The 23,998-nt window shown below is 45.3% G+C and overlaps 1 protein-coding gene across 1 annotated transcript in view; it reads right to left on the bottom strand.

Annotated features, from left to right (window-relative positions):
* Positions 1-631: 631 nt before the first annotated feature.
* The window catches only part of tenm2 (teneurin transmembrane protein 2), a 112,046-nt gene continuing 88,679 nt past the window's right edge, over positions 632-23,998 (bottom strand). Inside the window, exons 12-34 of the mRNA XM_039622778.1 lie at positions 20,147-20,293; positions 19,689-19,899; positions 18,637-18,756; positions 17,001-17,262; positions 16,455-16,722; positions 15,085-15,228; positions 13,820-14,069; positions 13,415-13,435; positions 13,039-13,268; positions 11,693-11,847; positions 11,299-11,400; positions 10,876-11,049; positions 10,155-10,792; positions 9,722-9,897; positions 6,403-6,638; positions 6,014-6,310; positions 5,211-5,768; positions 4,848-5,117; positions 4,339-4,749; positions 4,112-4,222; positions 3,750-4,017; positions 3,227-3,357; positions 632-3,051 (exon numbers count right to left, since the gene is read on the bottom strand). Of these exons, the coding sequence (XP_039478712.1) occupies positions 2,314-3,051; positions 3,227-3,357; positions 3,750-4,017; positions 4,112-4,222; positions 4,339-4,749; positions 4,848-5,117; positions 5,211-5,768; positions 6,014-6,310; positions 6,403-6,638; positions 9,722-9,897; positions 10,155-10,792; positions 10,876-11,049; positions 11,299-11,400; positions 11,693-11,847; positions 13,039-13,268; positions 13,415-13,435; positions 13,820-14,069; positions 15,085-15,228; positions 16,455-16,722; positions 17,001-17,262; positions 18,637-18,756; positions 19,689-19,899; positions 20,147-20,293 (5,918 nt within the window). The 3' untranslated portion in view covers positions 632-2,313. The remainder of the gene's footprint in view (positions 3,052-3,226; positions 3,358-3,749; positions 4,018-4,111; positions 4,223-4,338; positions 4,750-4,847; positions 5,118-5,210; positions 5,769-6,013; positions 6,311-6,402; positions 6,639-9,721; positions 9,898-10,154; positions 10,793-10,875; positions 11,050-11,298; positions 11,401-11,692; positions 11,848-13,038; positions 13,269-13,414; positions 13,436-13,819; positions 14,070-15,084; positions 15,229-16,454; positions 16,723-17,000; positions 17,263-18,636; positions 18,757-19,688; positions 19,900-20,146; positions 20,294-23,998) is intronic.

The raw sequence follows: 23,998 nt of genomic DNA on the forward strand, positions 1-23,998 counted from the left end.
TTCACCTGTCAAACCTGGCAGGTGTTTTGCTGGAGACTAAGAGTGAAAGTGCAGGTTCGAGTCTGAGGTTGTGTTTTTTGGGGGCTTTTAAATTTGTAAGCAACATCATCAAAGGCACTGCGATATCATCTGCTACCGCACGCTCCTCCTTTATAATTAAGCCTTCATTGAGAATGCTGTCACATCTACTTTAGCTTATGTAAACATGCCCGAGTAAGTGTCAAGAGGCAGCAGATATAAAAAATGTAGCCCACCACCCCCCCACAGAGCATAGACGAGAGGGAAATGGTAGCTCTCTGTGTGTTTATAAAACACTGCTGTTAATTACCTCTTATTTTCTGAACAAACCTAAGGAAATGATGTACAGTTAACAAAGAAAGGGGTGGGTGGGGGCTGCCCGTTTTAATTATTGGAACTTTCCAGTACCAGCAACAAGCTCAAAGATACCTTTGAAATGCATTTCAGCATCACACAACTAATACGAATGCATGTCATAAAATAATGAGGATGTTCTGTATGAGTAACATCGGTAGTCTTCAAACGGAAAAGTGGGATGAAAGTGAAGTACACGTCACTCGGCTGAAGTAAACAATTATGTTTTATTGATAAGGTTTCTCAGAAGAGTCTCGTTTTCAGCGAATGTATAAGAATCATCCTTTGATAATACTGATTTGGTACATTATGACATCCAGCACGAGTCTCTTCACAGTGAGAGGGATCCATTACTGCTACTGCTGTTGGGATCTAGGACAGCTTCCGAACAAAAAGAAAAAAAAAAACAGTCAAAAACAACAAACTGGGGGTGGGGTGAGGGGTGGGGGGGTCGATATTGTAGATATGGAGTATTAGAGTGCCACAAAACTCTAGAGTAGTAAGACCAGCTAAAGATTTTGCACATTACAAGCCACTTCCTCTTAGAAATATAAAACTTGATAATCTGAACAATATTCTACTGTGCTGCATAAAGGTAAGTCTATACACTGTACATCGAAATATATTTCGAAAAAACAGATTTCACAGTTTTAAAGACTTTATTTAAAGTATAAACTGTTTTTTTTAAAACACTTTATTACATAAATTATTCTTTTTGAGAGTGACTATTATTTGCCCTGGCAGCAAACGGAAATGAATACAAAAAAACCCCAAAAATGAACAATTTCTTACATATCTTACAAAAGAAAATAAACTCATCCATTTAATGTTCATATTGAATAGAACTGGTGACTCATTCATGATTGTCATATAGTACTAAGAATAAATAAATAAAAAAAAAGAAGAAGAAAATCAAATAAATACTAACGTAAGCATGTTGTCTGGACTCTGTGAGCGGTGTGTTTGATCGTTCTGTACAGAAGTGCCTTATGTGAAAGTCTCACAATTCTACCGCGACTGGAACGTACAAAACTACGGCATCTACAGTATACGCAACATCCTGAAATTCAGTGTAGTCGGACACATATGTAAGTAGTATGATTCTTTTCCCCGTTTCAAAATAAACAATGCCGTGTGACACCACTGTCCACAAATATAGCCATCACATTTTTTTGACTTTGTTTTTCTTAAAAAGTTTACTTCGTAGTCTGTTAACAGCGTGGATTTTTCAAGGATGCCGTTAGCCTGCGTGTTGCTTGGTTGGGTGTCCGAGGTGGACAATGGGAGGCCTGAGACAGGGAGACGACTCATAGTGTTGGGCAACTCTTAGCGTTGCCGTGTCTGTCGCTGTGCACGACGTCCTCCTTTTGATGAGCAGTTTTAATGGCGGCACTCTGGAGTGGCTCTGCCTCCACTTTGGTCCCTTTTTTTTGTTTTTTTTGTCTCTAGCGTCGATTAGAGACAGACGAGCCTCGATCGCAGAAGCCACCGCAGTGCAAACCCTCCGTGTTATCAGTAGCTGTCATGGACGCTCTCAGTGTGACCCAAAAAATATGGGCAAAAATATCACTATCTTTTTTAAAAAGGGGAATCTTCTTACTCATTAAGCAACAGTTCTCAAAGTTCTTCAGTGCTTTTTCAGTTGTTCAAAGTTTTTTCAAAAGAAAAAAAAACAGAACAAAAAATCTGACTGACTAAACTGTATTTTTTATTTGTATTTTTATTTTTTTGCCTGTGGCAGTAAAATTAACAATGTGTTGTCTGGTAAGTCATTCTTTTTTAAAAGTCCCTGCAGCGTTCCGCGAATAACCCCGTTTGTTGGTTAATTCTCCATGGGTTTTAAGAGGAGGGAGGGTAAGAGAAAAAAAAAAGGAACCGGGACAAAATCTCGAGATGTGAAAGTGGGAGAGAGTGGGAAGAGTCCGCCCTTCCAGTGGGCTGTTACCTCCTGCCCATCTCGTTCTGTCTGAGAAACTGGATGTTGTTGCTGCTGTCAGCCAGTTCTGGATACTGCTCCACAGGCAGTACGTAGTAGCCGTCATAGCCCTGTACTCGACCTGTCGTTAGGAGCTGCTGTCTCTCCCCTTCTGTCCAGAGGCGACTGCCTCCCTTTCCGTCCCTAGCCCGCTGCTGTTCCTTGGCCCAGGCCCCTGCCAGCGCCCTCTGCCTGGCCAGCTCCAACAGTCTTACCTTCTCTTCGTCCAGCACGTCTGCAGCGAGCCCGTACCGAACGCTCAGTAATAATGACGGAACTGCAAACTCCACGGTCACTCCTCTCCTCGACCGCCCGCTCACTGTCACATTGATTCCGCTCTCCAGTGACTTGCGCCCGTTTGTGAGCCCCAGGGCCAGCAGGTCGCTGTCAGCAGAGCCTACCTTCACAAAGTAGTGGCAGTCCTTTCCATCCTGTGTGTAATGCGTGCCTTCCAGGTACTGCGCACCATTGAGCACCAGAGCCACTTTGCGGCTGTCTTCGCTGGCCAGCGCCGACACGCCGGCCACCACTCTCCCCTCTTGCAGCGCCAGCATTACTCCTCTGCCTATTATGGGGGTGCTGGTGCCGAACCAGTGGCCGGGCTTGTCCTTGCGCCTGCGACGCTCCTTGTTGAGCAGACGACCCTCCAGGGCCATGAAGGCCTGGTTGTGGCGCTCAGCTGCCTGCTGCACGCCGGTTATGAGCTATATAGAAAAAGTTAAAGAAAAGCTTTGTCACTTTTTTGAAAGAGATGATAATGTAATAACACACAGCTGACTGCAGTGAGTAAATACAGGGCACATTTATATTAGATTTAAAAGAAAATGGTCAATATTTGATTTAATAATGAGAGTGGGTATATATTTTAAATAGGTGTACCTGTCCGTTCTCACAGTGCTGGGTGGCCTGCAGCTCATACGGTGGCTCCACAAAGTAGAGCGAGTGTCGAGGGAACCCTGGGATTATGTTACTGAGCTGGAAGCCAAACATTACCAGCCAACTCTTCACATCTACAGCAAGCAGACGAGGGGAAATTACTTTTGCTGAATGACAAAGTTAAACACAGTAGCAAATGAATCAGTGGTTTTATTATAACAAAAAACCAAAAAACTGAAAGCGTGTTTGCTTTTGTGACTTATCTCGTCTGTGCCATCTGTAGTACATTGTTACTAGCATAAACTATCTAGTCCACAACAATCTGTTCTGCTGAACACTAGAGATTCCTGACAGTCTCAGGACATAAGCTAAGATGAGCTTGTTAAGTAAACTAGAAGCGTTATTTTCCCTGCTTTTTAATATGCCAGGAAGAAACACAGCCAACCATCTGAGACAGAGTACAAGGGCTAAATATTCATACAACACATTTCACCATTTGGCCCACATAATATTTGTAACTATCTACCTGTGACGTAGTTTTTAACATCCAGCATGTCACTGAGTGGGTTGTTGTTCTTGAACATATACAGATTAAAGGGAGCGGGATCTTTTCCTATCTTGGGCCACATGCTGTAGTCGGGTGAGGTCCACCGTCCAGCCAAGACGTCATAGTCCCGCTGGGTGAAGTGGACCAGCTTCGTCAAGGGGTCGTACAGACCGCCGTGGAAACCCACCACCAGTTGGAACTCTGGGTTAGAGTCCAGATACACCTCGCCGTAGGCGGTGTACTGGACCTGGGTAACAGAAGCAGATCAGCCAAAATTAAACAACAGTGCGGATGGTGAAGCGGGAATAAATGTGGAACGGGTGTGATTCACAGCTGGATACCTGTTTGATCATCTGTCCATTGCTGCTGAAGACTGCTAGCGGTGTGCCGGTGTTGTCAGAAGCTATGTAATATTCCTCTCCACTGCTCACCTCCATGGCAAAGAGATGACCCTGATCAATAGACAGTTACAAATTCAGATTTTAGTTCAGGATCATGTTTGTGTCGATTAATCAGTCTGTACCACAAACGTTATAGGATGATCTTATAATTAACCAACCACGCCCACCTGGAGGTCATAGTAGAGTGACGAGATGTCAGAGCTGGAGTGATTGAAGATGTGCGTCACCCTGGTTGGATGGTTGAGGTCAGCATAGAAGAACTGAAGGTGCTGCCCCAGGCTGTTCCTCGTGGACACCCTGCGACCGACCCCATCATAGTGATATACAACGCTCCAGCCTCCTGGACCTCTGTTGTATGCCCGCAGGAGCTGACCTTTGGAGTTATAGTCGAAAACGTCCGACCCACGCTGACTCAGGAAGCCGTCTTCGTCCAGGCGATACTGGACATCTCCCAGGCGCGTAATGCGATCTCTGAGGTCGTAACGCAGAGGCAAGATCCGGGCACTGTTCCCAGGATTCAGCAGGTGGAGGTTACCGTTAAGGTCGTAGCTGTAGCGCCAGGTAGACCAATCATTCACCTGGAAACAAACAATGATGTTTGTAAATCAGAGTTATGGATACTTCAGCCTCTAATGAAGACACACCGCACAGTTAGAATCCCAACCTCTCCGCTCACCTTGACGCCACTGAGCTGCCCGTCTCCATCGTAATCGTAGCGGTACTGTGTGGTGTTGGCGTAAGGCCCGATCTTAAGCTCTCTCTTCACCACACGTCCCATGCTGTCATACTGGACCGTCATCCAGTACATGAGAGAACGGAAGATCTCGTACTGGACCTCCTTGATGCGACCGTGGGTGTCAAAATGCTTACTCAGTGTCATAACGGCAGTGGTGATGATTTGATTGATGTCGTAGTAAATGACCCCAAACTTTCCAAAGTGTTCTATCTGTAAGGAGGAAAAAGCAAGAAAGGTAAGTTACAAATACTTGGAAAGGGCGTTGCTAAAACAGGAAAGTAAACCAGAACAAATCTTCTGCACCTTTCCAGAGATCTCATCATATCGGTAGAGGTCAACAGGCAGTGGCGTCTCACTGATGACCGGCTTCATGCTGGCAATCCGGAAGCTGTTGTCATGGTAGGTGTAGTCGAACCGCGCGTTGACCATCCCCTCCTCACTGAAGCGATAGATCTGCTTGTCGATAAGCGGGCCCATTTTGCGATAGCGGATTGTGCAGGAGAAGCCCCCGCTCTGCAGGTTGACCATCTTTAGCACGCCGGCTGTCTCGTCGTACCCAAAAGTGACGGCGGTGCTGTCGTAAACGATCTCCGACAGCTTCGTTAGCTTGCCGTACTTGTAGAGGACACGCCGCCCGGTGCCCAGGTAATGTACAGCCTGAGGTCTGCCATCCTCACTGAAATCGTGGATGATGGAGGCGTTGCTCTCCGGAGGGTTGTAGGTGTTGCGAATATAGCCGACGGACACGTGCGTGAACATAGTGTGGCGAGCGACACTGGGCATCGTGACAGCTGTGACTCGACCCGAGGCGTCAAACTCAAAGACGTACTGCCTCTGGCTTTGCAGGAGCAGCACCATGGACTGGAAGCAGAGCAGGGAGGTGAAATACGGATTAATATAATAGCATTATCACTGGGTGACTTGTCTCCTGTGAAATAGCACCAGGAGTAATTTGCTCTCTCCCCTGACAAATCTGAACCTTCATAACCATAAAAATGATGTATTATTTCACTCAGTCCTACAATCCAAATTACTGTACTTTCTTGCTAATGCCTTCCTCTGGATGTGACTCTGTGGATGACAGTGTTGAAGATAAATGCACTCACTTTGTCAAGATAGCTGTAGCTCCACACCTTCCCGTCTACAAAAGAGCGAGACAGGATGCGTCCCTGGGGGTCAAATTCCGTCCTCTCACTCATGCTTCCCCTCTGCAGCCCTACAAGCTGTCCGGTGGCGGAGTACGACACGTTGACCACGGCCAGGCTGCTGCTGGGCAACCACATAGCTGGCCGGCCCTGAGCGTCGTACATGATGCGCAGCGTGAACTTGCGGTGATCGTCGTAAATCTTTTCCGTACGGGTGTTGCGATCGAAATCAATGGAGAGGAGATTGCGGCCATGAGCCTAAAGAAAAGGAAGGCGTTTCTCAGGTAAGTTAAGTGAACTGCACATGTGGATTTTAACAAAGCAGTGGACAGATGAGTAAAATTGGTTACCCTCAGCTTCCTCCCAAACACGGTGATCTTGCCCTTGGTCTGCTCCTTGCGCAGTCGCCACTCAATGGAGTTGAGCCCATTGTCTGTAGGCAGAGTGATGTTCCTTCGGCCGATGGTTGGACTGACAGAACCCGCCAGGATGTGCGGCTCTGTGTGGAAACTGATGCCCATCCCATTGGCGTACATCACTCTTAGGGTCCCGTTGTTACACAGCTGATAGCTGTTCCTCACCTGGTCTGTAGGGGGACACCAGCAGACACGGCATCAAAGACAAGACGAGAGGCACATAAAACTTCCAGGTTCCAACTCAATAGCCAATGTCTTTTGGGAAGCTTCCACAATGAGTGAAGTGACCCGGAAATATGGGTGTGGCGAGCATAATAAGAGCTGGTAAACATTAAAGTGCTTTAGTGCTTCCTTTATGACTTCCTTAAGCACAGGCTACACCAGACTATGAAAGGAAAGAAGATAATGCTTGAGAACAAAGTGATGACTAGAATGCTAAACTGTCAGTCTAATGCCACATGTGGAGCTGATATACAAATACATCGTAAACTTTTAACAATTTATTAAACCAACTCGAAGCATTCCACTTTATTTAAATCTGCTGCTGCCTCATGTGAAGTATTTTTCAGCATGAGTTTACAAAAGCGGTATATAAATAAAGCTAATTAGCCATTTTAAAATAATGTAAAAGGGAAGGTTGTGTAGTTTAGTGTTGCGTGCTTATATCCTTGTTTTGGGAGCTGCTGCACTCACTGCCAACTTTTAGGATTATCATTACTTAATTTTGCTCCAGAGATGCTGAAAGCCTCAATAAAGGAAGAGTTAAAGTAGATTCAGCGGAGAGAGACAGAAAGAGAAAATACGAGTGGACCGGAGGGGGAGCAACATCTCTTAAGACAACACCACTGCTGTGACAGGAAAGCATATTCTTCTTAGAAACTCCAATCTAACTAATAAAGTGGAAAGTGCTCCATCTTTGGGCAATTTTAGCTTCTACCTGGCAAACTCAGGTCAACAGCCTCCTCATATTATCAAACAGCTTAGTGTAAGTGCAGTCTCTTTGCCTACATCTTTGCAAATCCACGTTTTCCACTGAGGTGAATGAAAAGTGGTTTGAAAAAGAGGAAGTCTGACTATTCAGCTGCAACCTAAGTTCTTGTGTTGAGATCCAAATGACAGTACCTGAGAAGAAGCATAGTACCCAAATCTTAGTGAATCGAAACCTGAAAGTATTCGATTTCACAGACAAAGTCTGTGAAAAAATTATAATCTATGAAGTCAGAATAGCAAGGTGAAGGCACTGGTTTCATATAGAGGATACAGGCAATAGATAGGATATGAACACTGGTGAGGAGAATACATTACGTTTTATGACCTTTCAGGCAAGGATACATAGGATCATTCACTCTGAAAATTACTGTACGTACAGTAAAAGTAGGTGAAGAGATAAAACATAAAAGACTGTAGGTTCCATCAGACAAGTTGTATCATTTTATCTTTGCACTGCTTTTCAACCGTACTGCATTTTCACTGTGGTCTGGGAAATGTTACATAAGCTTTCTACCGTTTGGATGGAGCTGATTCTGTCAGGCAAACTGCAGCCTGTGTTGACAGACGCACGTATTTACTCTGTTTTTTACCGCACAAAATCCAAGCTTAGACCCGGCGGACCAATCAGAAGTGATCCGACAGAACGGGCACTTTAGCATCTGATGGCGATGGGAAATCCGAGTCACAGAGGCTTACGTCAGTCGGAATCAGATCGTGTCCATTAAACGTTTACGGACCTGATTTCTGATTCCTTCCCACAAACTGCGTGCTATTGTAAATAAAAAATCCTCAGGCTAAAGAGACATCGCTCCACAATCAACATCTCTCCAATTTATCGACTTCAACAAGAATAGAGACAGATAAGCCCGTGATTAATGCAGAGGCTAAATTTTCCCTCTGATGTCTGAAAGCAAGCTCTCCTCCCCACCCTCGATCACAATGAAGTGATTAAAAGCGAGATTAAATTGTTTTCAGCTCAGAAATATCGAGAAGATGCAGAGTTGGGAGCTTTCTTTATTTCACTTACAAAAGGTGAGGGGGTAGGGGATCGGATGGTTGTCTCTTTGAAGTCCTGCCATAAATGACAGTAATCCATAAGGCCAATTTGTAATAAAGCTCCAGGCACATTTTAACAATGCCTCAAACAGACAAGTGAAGCTTTTTCCATTGACTTGGCAGCAACAGCCTTTAGATAAATCTTCTCCGCTCTCTCTGTCTGAACAACCTCGTAATAAAACAGAAGCGAGGTAGAGGGATAGTGAGCGCGCGTGAGAGAGAGAGGGTGAAATGAGAGCTGGAGGGCCAAGGAGAATTCACTGTGCTGGAGTTAATGAAGAGAGCGAGAAAGAGCCGAAAGTGAGGGAGACGGTTAAGTGAGTATGTCAGCAGAGAGCTGCGCTCAAACCCACACAGTGCAGTGGAAACCTTAAATTACTTACAGCCGTGTGAACAACTCTTCTCTTCTACCGCAACAAAGGTGGACAACTGAACATATACGTAGACGCAACGTTTTCTCAATGTTTTTGGACCGTAACGAGTCTGGTTTGGATTCTAGCGTCTGTCACACGGCGCCGGTCAGTGGAGAGGTGGGGGCGTCGGGAGAATTCTTCTTCTTCTTCTTCTTTGTCCCCCCACCTCTCTAAACAGACCAAATAAGCTCAGGGATCATGGGAACTGTCAGTATGTGTGTGTGCGTGTGTTTCTGTCTGTGTGTAAGGAGAGAGCTTGAGGGATGAGGAGGATTCACTCTACACGAGTTAATGAATTTTGCTGTGATGATATTCAAAAGCAGGATGATCCCAGCTGGGATTAACTATATATTGGTAATTTTACTCCTTAAGAGGGGAGCGAGAGAGGGCTGGGTGTGGGTAGGGGGAAAGAAAATAATCTCCTGGAGCATGCACATAACTGAGTGAAAATTAGAAGACTTTCAATTAGAGCCGGCAGGCCGGAGCACATTCAGCATCAGAGGGCGGCTGTGTTTTTTTGAATGCTAAGACAAAGCAGTGCTAGAGCCTGCGTGAATCTCATTAGGGCGGTGATACCACATAAACAGATCTGCTGCACCGTTATCAGGATTACTTAAAAATCTACTCAGAATGACTAATGAACGATAGTTGCTTGATTTACACTGTTCCATGTTGATAAGGTGAACCCAGGATTAGCCTGTCTTTGTGCCACATCATTTCACAAGTATTTAAAAATTCATGGGCGGATCATTTTTCCGCTGTGTGTCCAGGGATGTGCTAAGCGTGTCCCCTACCTTGTACCACGGTGTATGAGGCTTCAACCGAGGACAGGTTGGTGATGACGGTGACATCGTCGTCTCTGCTCGAGCTCTCAATGTCGATGTTGATGGAGCGCTCGATCTCTCGGTGCAGACTTGTCACCATGCCCGTTGGGTACGTCACGTTGGTCAGGCGACCCTCGCTGTCATACCTGGGAAATGGGAGATTGCAGACTTGTTCATACTTGTGCCACCTGTGTGTTGAAAATCGAGCGCACACCCAACAGTCACAAAAAACACTTTGGCAAGGGGGTGGGGGTGTTTGGTTGTAGATATAAAAGCTAACACTTGGGGGCAGCAGAGCACTGTGTGAAATTCAAGGAGAAAGCAGGAATCGGAGGACAGGAATTGATGGAAATGAACCCGACAGCACTCAAAGAAGAAAATGCACACAGTGTCACACACTTACTGGTAAAATGTGGTCCATCCAGTCTCGTCAGCTTTGGTTGCCAGGAGGCCCGTGTTGCCACTGTAGCTCATCAGAGCCACTTCTTGGCCCAAGGCTGACACACTACGCAGCCCCCCACTGGGGTCCAGTCCAAGGGTCACCACTTGATTCTCAGGCAGCAGCACCAGTCTGAGCAGGCCGGCTCCTCCTCCTTGGCCCACCCCATCCCGCCTCACTTTCACAGTATTGTTGCAGTTATCCACCAGCATGGCCAGCTCGCCATCGGGGCCGTAGGTGAAGTTGAAAAGTGGCTCCCCAGTCACAAGGCTGACTGTCTGGATGTGAAGCCCCTCCCCATTGAAGACGTACAGCTCCTGCTCCCTCGGAGACGCGACTTCGTACTGCGCTGAGCCCACGTACCCGACGCTCGAGAGGGCAGGGCCGGGCCGGTTCGCCCGCACGGCTCGGATGCGTATGTTGTTGAGGTCTGCGATAAAAAGAGTCCCGTCGGGGGAGACGGCCAGGGAGGTGGGGGAATTCAAGCCGGCGTCGGGGGCGTAGCCCTCGTCACCGTAGAAGCAGTTGCAGTTGACGTCGTTCTTGCAGTCACAGTCAGAGGCAGCACCGGCCAGGAGAGAGATTTCTCCATTAGTGCTCACCTAAAAATAAATAAATGAACAAATAAATAAATAAATAAAATCACCCACACTCTGAACACAGAAACAACCAGACAACCGCATACCTGTCTCACTCGGTTAATCTTTTTCTCATCTGTTTCAGCGATGTACAGGATGCCGGTGTGGGACAAGGCGATGGCTGTGGCGCTCTCCAGGGCGGCGTGTATAGCCAGCTTACTGAGGCTGTAGTCGATGCCCGGCACTTGGCAGTGCATAGGCCGACCTGCTATAATGCTCACCTTTAGGAAACAACGCAGAAAGTATTGATGATCCAAAAAAGTAGGATTCCAACATAAAATTCCATAGTAGTAAGTAGTATCTTCCTAGAACTAATTAATCAGTAATTTTGTTGCAAAACTTAGAAAACTGGTAGAATTTGAACTTTTTACTTCTAAATTGGCTTTAGGAAGGCTAATTGGGACGAAACCTTGTCAAAAGCCTATGGTGAGTGTGCACTCTAATGGGTTTGCAGCCTTGTATGTACAAACCTGGTGGTTCTCAGTGATGCGTAAGATGACGTTGTTTTCCAGGACGTACAGGGAGTTGTCCATGGGGTTCACTGCTAAGTCTGTGGGCCACTCAAGACGCACCTGACGGGCAGAAACAGAAGTTATACGATCTGTGAGACGGTATCTATACTGAAAGGGTGCCAAGGTTCAGACAAGTCTCTTATTCATTTAAGTGACTGCAGCAGTGTTCACTTTCTTCTGATCCATTCATTTATCCATTGACTCTTTAATCCCTCCCTAAATCAGTTTCTCCCTGACCTCCCGGCTGGCTCTACTCCACAGAGTCATCATAGCTCAGCACTAAGGGAGCTCTTAGATCATCATCAATCACACCATCGGCTTTTGTCTCTTTTTTCCCCCCTTTCTCTCCCACCTGGCTGACGTCCATGCTGGTGTCACAGCTCAGAGGCCGCACGGCGGTCAGGTCGTTAGCCCCCAGCAGAGTAGAGATGATGCCATTCTGGTCCACCTTGCGGATCATGGTGGCGTCCACGAAATACATCAGCCCATTTTTATCCACTGCGATACCTGTCAGCGGGGGGAGATGAACACCGTGAACGACGACTCATAACTCAAACACTGCGGGGCCATACTCATAGACATTTTAAGTCAATTAAACTTCACTCTTTCAGCCGCTGAAAATGAATAGCAGCCCGGGCCGCTCAATTGCTCAATGCTTCATCGAATGAGAGGGAACACAGTGATGGAACGGGCATTGAACTGTTGAGAAATGTTAGTTTTGGGATGAGTCATCGGGATGCCGAGCTGAACTCCCCTCAGAGGGCAACCGCAGACGGCACGCAGATCATCTAGAATGGCGAGTGATCTCTTGCGCTTCTCTTCCTTCCTTGGTTTCCTCTTGATCTCTTTTTTGTTTTTTGTTTTTTGACAACCAACTTTCGACTTCTCATTTGTTTATACCTCTCTCCGTTTTATCCTTTATCACTGGGTTGGTGTCACCCCGTCAGTCTATCAGACAGCAGACGCTCAGAGAGGTGTGACTGTTCAAGTAAAGTGTGCCCAGAAATAACTTCTAGATGCACTGGGATAGAAAACAACAGATGGAGGATACAGCGAAGGGCGCACAGGGTAAATGATACGGAGATAAATAGGAAAAAGAGCGGAAGAGCTGGAGGAAGAAAAGAAACAGGAAAAGGGAGGAACTGACGCTTTCTGACTGTGTGACGGGTAAGAGAGAATCAGCAGTTCATTGTCTGCCCCGATCGTCCCATCTTATCTCATGAACCGTGCATACACACACACACACATGCATGCACTCTTGCATGCACACAGTGTATATATTCTAACATCTGTGGCGCTACATGTACACACATGGCAAGAAATGTGACAGTGTGACATCCTTGACAGTTTGGTGTCACAGTGTTCTGAGATCCAATGATCCACAAAAATAATCCCATTATAAGTTTAACATTAACCTGGTTTATAACCTCCTTCTGTCTCTGTCCTGCTTTAGTTGAGTCATAAGATGGGCGCATTATGAAAAAAAAAAAAAAATCTCATCAGTGAAAATGTAAGCCCCCTTAAATTACACGTCTTGTGAACTGAACTGTGGATCACAAAGTGTAGGTCTCCTCAACAAAACTCATTTCGAAGGATGTCTTAAGAGTCTGTATCCACATTTTATACTATAATACAAGAAAATGCAATTTGAATAATATGAAGTTAACTGTGAAGTGAAATTCCCCCTAAGTGGCTCACCTTTGGGGCTCATAAGTGTAGCTTCAGTGGCTTTTCCACCGTCGCCACAGCGCTCATCGAAGGGCAGGCACTGCTCCCCGGTCCCCGCCACGACCTCAGCATTATCCGACAGCAGCCGACCACCAGTTAATGATCGGACGCGGTAAATCCGTCGCGAGTTTGTGTCTGAGATAAACAGCGCCCCAGATACGGGATCCACAGCCATAAAGTACTTATGGGTTGGGTTATTACTGAAGCAAAAAAGACAAAAAATCAAAACAGGTATAATTATAAAATCAGCCTGGATTTACATTGTAAATGATACTTCAAAACACTTTTGCAATTTTTTTTTTTCCTTTGCTGGTATGTTGTTAATTTCTTGTCCTGAGCCTCTTACCTGTGTCTGAAATCTTTGTTCCTTTAAGAAAAGAAAGGGAGACAGAAGCACAGCAAAACAAATGTTAATTCACACAGTCTGCACAGAGCAACCTACAGAGAGCAACACAAAGCTGGCAGTGGTGTGAAGAGCAACATTTAAAGATGTGTAAAAACACCCTGGGGAAATGTTATCTAGCAGAGTCTATATTTCTTGCCAGTCCAAGTCTCTCACCTCACTTCTTTCATCTAACATCTTGTAAGCACTGAAAACATCCAGTCTTTATCCACAATTTTTCCTTTTCCTGCTGACTTACCTCAATATATCTGCAACATCGAGAAACCTCTAAATTCAAAACTACTTTCCTATTGATTACTATTCTGTTAATTCATAATTTACAATCCCACAGTTGATCTGGAGGTTTACCTCAGTTCCAGGATGCCGGTTGTGTTCATAGACGGGTACACCCGGCGTACAAAATTGAGGTCCCCGACATACAGGCTGCCATCGATGCCCATTGCCAAAGCAACCGGAGCCAGCAGCTTGTTGCCGTCTGCGAGACCGTTACAGCTGGGGCACGAGATGCTGCGTCTGCGGCCGTTTCCCATGATGCTCGTGATTACCGGAGGCTGCTCTGTCACAAAGATGTTTTCCCCGCTGCCTTTGTGAAGGATGCCTGGGAACAACAAAAGAAAAACAGATAAATCAAAAGCAGATAAGGGCTCATTATTCCACAGGTAACCGTGGAATCAGCTACCCCCAATCACATCCACCCTGATGTAGAAATGGTTTCCTTTAACTCGTTGCTGGAGCCATCAAGAATGCAAAATTTAACTTGTTCAATGTTTTTTTTTTATTTAATACCTGGAAGCTTTTAGCCTCGGCTGAACTTGTGCATTCTGAGCTAATTAGCTCGTTCAAACCAAGCGGCAACCTCTAGGGTTGAAAAACAAAGCCAACATAAAAGTGCCAAAAACCCCCAAAACAAAACTACAGTTCCCTTTAATTGGTAGCTATCAGCTAATTCAACTCACTGAACTGGACTTCACGACTGAGTGTGCGGTGACAAATATTATGTCAGCTTATGTCCAAGAAGCCGAGGTTCCAGTTTTAATGACTGAAATTCTAGTATTATTTCACATTTATCTCTGTCTATTCGAGGAAACGACACGGACTGCACCTTGGTAACCGAGCTTACTGGCACTAGCTGATCCTGCGCCAAGACGGCGATGGCCATAATGCTAAAATTAAGGCTTCACAATTGGAGTTCACAAACCAATGGGTGATATCATCTTTTATATACAGCCTATGGCATACCACTCAAGCGATCCCGAACTCAGTTTTGGCAAAGGTGTCCCTGCCAACCACACCACCTGTCTCTGTTTTAGTAGCTGCCGCTGATTGGTCGGTGCACACTTTTAGTGGATGAGGGAGTCAAACTAGGTGAGACAACACTTCCTGTGAAAATCCTCACTGACAGGTAAAGTCTGGCAACTTCAACTAGAGGAAGCGCAGTGTGGTCTAACCCCCCTCCACCATCACCACCAAGACAATAGCACATTGAGTACTGTAAACCTGCTACACACAGGGAACTGGCTAAATATAAACTGGAAGGCAAAACAGGGGAAAAACAGAAAAGGCTTTTGCATAACTATCAGTGTGTAAGTGTGTGTCTGTGTGCGTATACGTACCACTGCGTGTGTTGAGTATGTGGTGCTTGTCGAGCGACCAGCCGCCCAGATTGGTGGGATCCAATTCGTAGCCCTGCAGGAGGGCCGTCCTCTTCTCCCAGAGGATGAGACTGGCACATGACTCATACTCATAGCCCACTGACACTACATGCAGGAAAGAGTAGAGACAAGAGAAACGAGAGGGGTGGGGTTGGGTGGAGGGGGACGCGCAAAATAAAGGGATGAGAAAACATCAAAGAATCATTTAAGAAACAACAGAGGAAGAGAGGCTGTGAAACTTCATCAAAGTATAATCTCCCAAGTTCATTTAAGGTGTGAAACACAGAGAAGCTAGTTAGCACCTGTACCAAAACCTGCACTCGCACCTTACTAACACTCTGGCGTGCTGTTAAATCAATTAAAAAGCTTGCTAATTGGAAAGATTGCCCTTTAAACCTGGAGGCCACGCTGACTGCAACGGTAAAAACTTTGCTTGCGGAAAAATAATGCCCCGATCGTGTACGCGTCCTGACTGAGCCACGGTTAATTTGAGTAAATAAATTGAACAATTAAGGGAAATTAGTTGCGATCAGGTATATTTTTGAAGACTACTTAGAGAGTGTTTGTGTTACGTGCGTGTTTTCTGTTTTTTTCATGGGTGTGCTGTTGTGTTCCTGCTTGTTAAAGGGAAAAAAGTGTGTTAACACATCATCTCCCTCCTGAGTCAAAGAGAGTGCTGCTGCCAGCACATTTTCGGCTTCACTACAAGCAGTAATGCAGTATACCTGTGTCTGTATCTATGCTTAGCAAAACGTAACCTAATCATCAGCCACGTATGTCCTTTATATTCTCCAGGAATTGGAAAATTGCTCCTACTCAAGGGACATTTAAGATCTTTCAGCGAATGCAATTTTCCAAACAGTGTGCCCCTCCACACTGAAGCCCCAGATGTCCACTGCATCTGTGGCCTGACAGCAGTGTTTGGCTGACAGCATCTGTGAGCGACTGTGACAGCAGAATGTAATAGCACTGAGGCTCCCCTGGACTCCTGCTTGCTGCTCCAGTAGTTAACTGCTAACTCCTCCTGATGGCTAATAACCCTTCACCACAGTTACGGCTGGCTGACTGAACCAAACGCGGCTTCAATGAAAAATAGACATATGAAAAAAAAAAGAGCCCTTCACTGGGGCCATATTGCGAAGTGGATCCAAGCTGGGTTTCTGGTGTATTATCTCCCCTTCAGGCTCACTAATTAGCCCCACTCCCTCTGTCACAACCAGTGCTGTCTTAGTGGTAAAGTGTCTAATGTATTCAGGGTGTGCAAGGCTGGGAGAAAAAAATGATCTGTGCCCGCCAGCACAGCTTTTCCTCTATCCATCCCTTCCACTTACCGACAGCTTCGGAAAGCCCGTAGACCCTTTGCCCGTATGCATCTGTCTTATCCCAGATGTAGGTATATGCCAAGTTGGGCGAGGCGTGGAACCACTTCTGGAAGAGGTGGCCCTCCACCGCGACCATCAGGTGAACCTTCAGAAGGCCCATGGACACCACGGCTGGAGTCATGGTGACCTTGAGGAGGGAGCGATAACCTTGGGTCCTGGAGCTTAGGTAGCACAGCTTTAAACTTGTGCCAGGCACCTCGATCTGCTCATGCAGCACCTGGAAGACAAAGAGAGGATGGCGGGAGAGAGGGATTAGGGAGGATTAGAGAAAGAGGGAGTAATGGGGGTCACGCTTCCACTGATGGCTGAAGGACAAGAAATGGCAAAAAAACAATGGGAGAAATAAAGGAATAGGAAAGAGGGAATAAAATGGGGGAACTATGGAAGCGGAAGGAGAAAGAGAGCTACAAAAAGATAAGCATACAGGAGAGTGGGAAGAGAGCGAGGGAACCAGAAGGAAGATTAGCCGGCAGCCAGAGGTCAGTGGTACTGCACCTGTGTCTCCGGTATGATGGGTTTCTCCCCTGGCTTGGAGCTGAAGAAGGAGGAGAGAGGGGATGCAATCACAAGTGGGTCAGGCCTGACGAAACCGCTCAGGTCACAGCCTGGGATCGTGTTCTCTTCTGTCTTAAGCACCAGAGTGTCCATAGCATAAAACTGGCTCCAGGGCAGCCACACGGTGCGCTCCTGGCTCAGGAAGGGGGCGCGCTCGAACCGAAGGGTCAGTGATGCACCACCATTAGCTATCAGGTCAAACCTGGAGAGGTTTGCGAGAAGAGGACGGGAATGAGGTATACATGGGGAGTGCCGTGGTGGATGGACAGGCCAAGTTACTTGGACCTAAACAGAGCTTAACACAGCAATTACTCCACAACAACAAAACACCTGAAATAAATATTCCGACATTATTAATTACGGTCCAAAAAACAGTACACAGAGCACAACAAGGTGACAAGTTGAAGGCCAACCTAGCCATCGGTCTGCTCTGAAATATGAATAAGGCGATGTTAGAACACACGTCTCATAACAGAAGTGATTTTATTAGATGTTATCCTTTTACCCTTTGTCACCAAATTATGGGTAGCAGCTGTAGGTTAATGATTAGTAGAGGAAAAGGTCACACACACGCACGCATACACACACAACTGACATGTCTTATGGGAAACGGCCAGAGCTGCGTGAGGAGCTGCGAGAGCCTCTAACAACTGGAAGAAAATAACATAAAATCAGCAAGACCAAACAAGACCAGACGGAGACGTGTTCAATGAAGACCGCGTCTGGAATTCAAGGTCAATTAAACATTACAAGAAGTTCGGATATTTCTCGAAGAAAACGCTGCAAAGAAACAAATGATAAAAGGCGATTGCTTAAAGAATATGACAGAAGACACGAGGGGAGGGGAGAAAAATGTATTTTTAATGCGTGGAGGTCAGGCTGAAGAACCAGTGAATCAAATTTTGAAATAACATGTTAGAGATGTCAGCCAGACTTAAATTCAATAGAAGTTGTTGGGGGGGAAATTGGACAGAGAAGTCAAATCAAAGCGGCCGAGCAGCTGGAGTTCCTGCAGAGGAACTAAAAAGACATGTAAGATGACTTAACTAAATGTGTTTGGAAAGTGGCTATCAAAGAAGGAAAAAAACTAAGAAATTCAAAATTGCTTAAGCTGTTAAGGCTTTGATTCAACCTTGCTTTGATCGCTGCAGTGAAAAGGAAAATCACATGTGAAATCACGAAATCAAATCAAGTTTAACAGGAGGAAGAAGTAAGAGGTAATCAAGTAGAAGGAAGAATTTAAACCCTACATTGCGTTATGCACTTTGTTTTTCCCTTTCTTCCTCTGCATTTACTATAATGTACATGTGTTTTGCTTTTTAGCAGTTTCACTTCAGAGAAGATTCTAGTGTTACAATCCTCAGTTGTGTTGTTCTTGTTACATACATTTACCCCTCTGCTATTTGAAATCTCCTTTTCTTTCATGTATCTAATTATTTGTTCCACCAACAGCACTGCCTTCTCGTGGGATCAGTTTTCTAACCTAATCTAATCAAATCTGATTTAATAACAGAGCCTATGTGGTGAGGTAGTTTCCATATTTCAGCAAGGAGTGCTGGGTGGCTGTTGTACATACATTCCATCCTGCCGTGTCAGCGTGTATCCGTAGTGGGGATAGTTGACAAAAGACACGTTCACCCCCACCAGAGGGGTTCCATCTGTAGTCAACACCTGACCCCGAATTAGAGATGCCAAGCTGGAAGAAGACAGAGGAGACACAAGTGAGGGGAGCGAAAGTCAGCCTGTCAAACCAGTCTTCCCAAACCATCCATCATCTGATTTGATTAATCTCTCCATCTTTCAATCATCCAATTTGCCCATTCAATTATTGCCCTGCTCTTCCACCACTCATTAATTAGAAACAATCAGCTACCCCCACCGTCTAGATGAGCTCGTGTCAATCACGTAAACAAACCATGACAATATAGATGGGCATGTGCGCGTAGTGTTAAGTACGGGCGAGAGATTGCATTCTCGAGAACTAATAGACGCAGATTAACGTTTAAACATTTCAGGGTAGCGTCGCTTTGATAAGTTATTTTCTTTGAAACATCTGATGTCAGCATGTGTAAATATATTCGGAGGAAAATCAGCACAGTGGACAGCGCTTCACAGCTCTTTTAAATCTATGGGGAATCTTGGCTTGCCAGCAATTGGCTGTGGGATTTGTTAAGGTCTTGGCTAGCTGTGCGAACCATTTCAAAGTCTATTTGATATTTGTTTTTGGAAATCTAAAGATTGGAAATTTTCCACGGCTCGTATTTATTCACTTAAATGTCAAATCTTTTAAGATTCGGCTGAAATGCAAACTTGCAGGCATGCATAGTCACCACACAATATTACAGTGTCTGCAACACCAATGAAAGACAAAGTAAATGTAAATGATCAAAGCTTTTAACCTGCATTCCTACTTTCATTATTGGCTTGTATTGCTAGTTTGTGGGGCGTAGAACAGTATCACTACACTGTATGTATAGATATTCACCGTTGACTTGATATTATGCTCATATTTTAAAATATTAGATCTGTAACGTTTCTCTGAACGGCTCTTTTGTGTCACATTCGGCCTTAGTTGCTAGTGGTTGAATTATATGTATCATATGCTTTCATGTGGATTTCCTGCCATACCTGGAGTTGAACGGGTTTTCCGAAGGGATGATGTGGGTGCTGTCCCGTCCCACAAGCATCTTGACGCGGTCGTAGAAGGAGCGGACTCGTGGCTGGGACATCGGACTCTGCTGGATGACTAGCAGAGGGTCCCGGGAGCCCCGGCACAGGGGGCTGTTCTGGCAGGGACTCTGGATGCAGCAGTCTGGGTCCATGCAGTCTGTCAGTCCATCTGATAGAAGAAGAGCAATGATAAATGCTCTAAGGGACACGAAAAAAAAGAAGAAGCTTTGAATAATCTGTTTCTTTCACTTAGGAAAGTTTAATTTTGCCATCCACAGTCAGGGCTCTTCTCAGGAGACCTTAATTTTATATTTTGTTTTATTTATTATTTTCTCCATCATCCTTTATTTCTTTGAAGAAGCAGATTTTGCTTGTTGAATTCTTAAAGCACTGTACGCCCCCCCACCCAAACTCACCTCCTTCGTTGTCCTTGTTGTCGGCACAGGAGGTCTCCATGGCAACACTGCAACCAGGGCCCCTCCACCCCGTCTGACATTCACAATGCCAACTCTGCTGGCCCATGGTGCACTGGCCGTTACCGTTACACAAGTTAGGACAGCCGTCTGTGAGAAGAGGACAGGAGAGGAGAGAGGGAGGGGGGAAGGGAGAGAAACAGGGTGATGTTTGTTTTATCATTAATGATGCACAGATGAAAACACACACACGCACGCACAAACACACGCACGCACACATATGCTCATATGGTAATGATAGATCAATGAGTCACACTCAGTGTGGTAACCAAATAATTGTAGCATACTGCCAGTGCTGATTGTTCAGGAATCAATTCCAATCAGGAGGTCAGTTTCCATGCACACCTTTCCATCTTTATGTCTCTGCACCTGAGGGATGGCTCCTAGTGTGTGTATATGTGTGTGTGGACCGAGGTGGATAGATCACTTTATTCACTTACTGGATGGAGCCCAACCCGATCATCTCTCTCTCTTTCTCGGGTGCAGTTTCACTCTCTCTCTCTCTTACTTATGATTCAGTGTAGGTAATGGGATTCTGATGGCCTGAGAGTAATGCTTTCTCATGAGAGAATGAGATTATGCTTGACAGAGTGTGTGCGTGCATGCGTGTGTCTGTGTGGTGGCAGTCTATGAACTAATAAACCTTCGCTTTAGCGTATGCAAAAAACCCTTACCAGAATCTACGACCCTGGAGCCAAGTAAGTTCTGTAACTAGCATAGCAAGGGCACCCTCAACTCAGGAGTGACTTTAAGGCAAGGCAGAGCGGACGTTTTGAGGTGCTCTGGATAAGGGAATTTGCAATTATAGAGGAAAGTGCCATTTTCTCACTTTAATATTATCTGGTAACTTTTGGAGGCTTATATCACATATACATATTTATATATGCTATATATATATATATATATATATATGTGTATGCTTTATACATGCCATATTTCTCTATGTGATGCTGTAAACTGCAGCCAGCTATCTTGACATAAAGACTGGAAGCAGGGAAACAGCTAACTTGGCACTTATGTTATAATATCCATCAATCAGTTCTGCTAAAACTGCACAAAATAACATGTTATATGCTAAAAGTGATGTGCGAAAACTTGCATTTTGTCATTTTACAGGAAGGTATGTGTGGGATTATTTCTTGCCAGGCAGCAGAGACTTCCTGGAGTGTTGTGACTGCGTGTTGGCCAAGAATCCCGGAGAAAATCCAGAAAGTTACAGCGCTATAGGGCACAAACAAGCCTCATGCATAACCCCTTGTAATAAGTTGTTTTGAATTCAATTCATTTATTTATTTATTTTTTCGTATAGTGCCAAATTACAACAATCATCTCAAGGTGCTTTATATTGTACGGCAAAGGTTGTACCCTAGGATAAGACGACCCCGACAATCAGATGAACCCCTATGAGCAAGCACTTGGCGACAGTGGGAAGGAAAAACTCCCTTTTAACAGGAAGAAACCTCCAGCAGAACCAGGTTCGGGGAGGGGCAGTCATCTGCTGCGACTGGTTAGGGGTGAGGGGAGGAAGACAGGACAAAGACAAACTGCGGACCAGAGTGAGACATTTTTGCACGTTGGACAGCGAAGCTAGCTTTTACCTGGCTTGATGCTAATCTTAGCCAAATGGCTGGTGGTTCATGATGAACAGATAGGCCTGAGATTACATCAATTTTCCACAAAATGTTCATTTGTTCCTTCTAACTGACTCCTATATTAAGACAATTTCACCAAATTGGGACCATTAAATATCTCCTAAATGCCACGAAATAAAAACTTTTCTTTAAAAATCACTAGATTCCATTTGATAATTTGCCCCCAAGCTGAGACAACGTACCCCATCAATGTCATTTAAAGGAAAAAAAGCCTTTAACTCCTGGCTTGACTTACAACTTTCCCGTATCTTTCTAAATCGCACCTCTCTAACTCTAACGCAAGACTGTCTGTTTGCCACGTTATAATCTATCAAGGAGGGGAGGGGTGGGGAAAAAACGGCATGATGACACACAATGACAATGTTTTCTCCAGCAGCACAAAGAGCCCCAAACAAACTTGTCACAGTGATTTCCTCTTAAACAAATGAGGGAGCGGGATGCGACACTCTTAAGTCTACCCACGGGAGACGAAGGCAAAGAAAAGGGTTGACTGATAAAACAATACGTGCATGCACGAAAAGGCTCTCGCTCGCAAACGCACGCACACGCCCAGCACGACACACCCTGGAGATATGACCTGACATTTCTCACTCGGTAGTATTGTGCCGACAGAGTGAGGAAGGACAAAATAACCCAGTAAGAGATTATGAATATGAAATGCTTTTCACTGAGTCCTGCTCAGTAGATTAATGAACATATTTTCACTCAAGTTGCACTGTAGGATTTTGCCCTCTAACAAATCGCTGCATCAATAAAGCCATGCATTATGAATACAAATAGTGCAATCTAAACCGTGGCAGCGGCTAAATTAACAGGCATTTCACCCCGATTGGCATTTTATCATATGTCTCAACCAACAGACGATGAGGAGGGAAAGTCAACAAAGGACTTTTAAAGAAAGACAGCGCACCATCTTGTTTGTGACGGAAGAGGTGGGGAGCCGGGCGAGCTTAACAACGTTACTCAGTTCAACAAGAAGACTCAAATCAAAGGTTTTATCTTTAATTATGACCATTTTCTGCATCAGGGGACTGCTCATGATGCTGTATTAACAGTCAGCCTGGAATAGATTGTCCCCAAGTATTGAGCTCAGGGAACAAAGGCAGTTAGCAGTGATTGCCTGTTAAATGGAGTTGCCATTTAAAAGCAGCCAAATACTTATGAAGCACCCGGACAGGACAATCCATAGCGGGCATTGATTGGCTTGCCTGGGCAGGCCGGCACGAGGCTCCTCTCTCTTTAATGCCAGGACCCAGTCGATACCCCCTCATACTAACTAGAATAAAGTGGGATTTCAGAAACTATTAAGTCCACCCTCCCCAGTAATGTGGTTGGACTCTGATGAAATCCTCCTAAAAAGGAGAAGAAATTGCCTTGGGTTATGGGTGAGCACACACACACACACACACACACACACATACACACACGTTATATTGGTGTGCAGTGTCTGTGGGTGTGGGTGTGGATGGTGGGGCATATGACTCGAAAGATATCGTGTAGGACTCCAAGGATGAAGTGAGAGGGAGGCAGGCGGAGATAGAGACAGATAGAATGAGAACAAAGTGTATAAAAGAAAGTAAGTCGAGACATTGTACTGAAAAGTTCCACCTTTCTCTCCATTCCCCTTGTACCCAGCTCTGCCTCCTTTAAAGGTCACGAAATAAAGGTCACAGCCATAAATCCGCGATCAGAGCTCATAGATGGACCAGATAACGCTGTACTTTCTCAAATATACCCCACTTAGCTGCTTCTCCTATTCTTAACAAGCTACCTTTGAAATTACATTGATTGCTTTATCCCAAATTGTTCTTTGACCTGCCTCTCTGTTTCCCTTTGGCTCCGTCTCTTCCTTTTTCTTTTTTTTACGCGCTGCCTCTTGCTCCCTTTTTAACCCTGCAATTTACCTTTTCTCTGGGTTGGCTCTTCATAAAACAATGAGAGCTATTCCATTAAGCGTAGAGGGTGAGAGGACACTCTCAACGGCGCTCCAGGGACCTGTACTGTCAGGCAATCTGTGCCGCTCCGTGCAACCCGGCAGAGGTTCAGCTGCGGGGCTATCTATTAAGCATTCTTGTTGTGCGTGTGAGACAACTCACCTCAGACCCGAACTCGCCTCTGTGTGTTAACCTCAGCTGTTATTCTG

Source organism: Oreochromis aureus, linkage group 2, assembly GCF_013358895.1.
Source record: "Oreochromis aureus strain Israel breed Guangdong linkage group 2, ZZ_aureus, whole genome shotgun sequence".
Classification (NCBI taxonomy): Eukaryota; Metazoa; Chordata; class Actinopteri; order Cichliformes; family Cichlidae; genus Oreochromis; species Oreochromis aureus.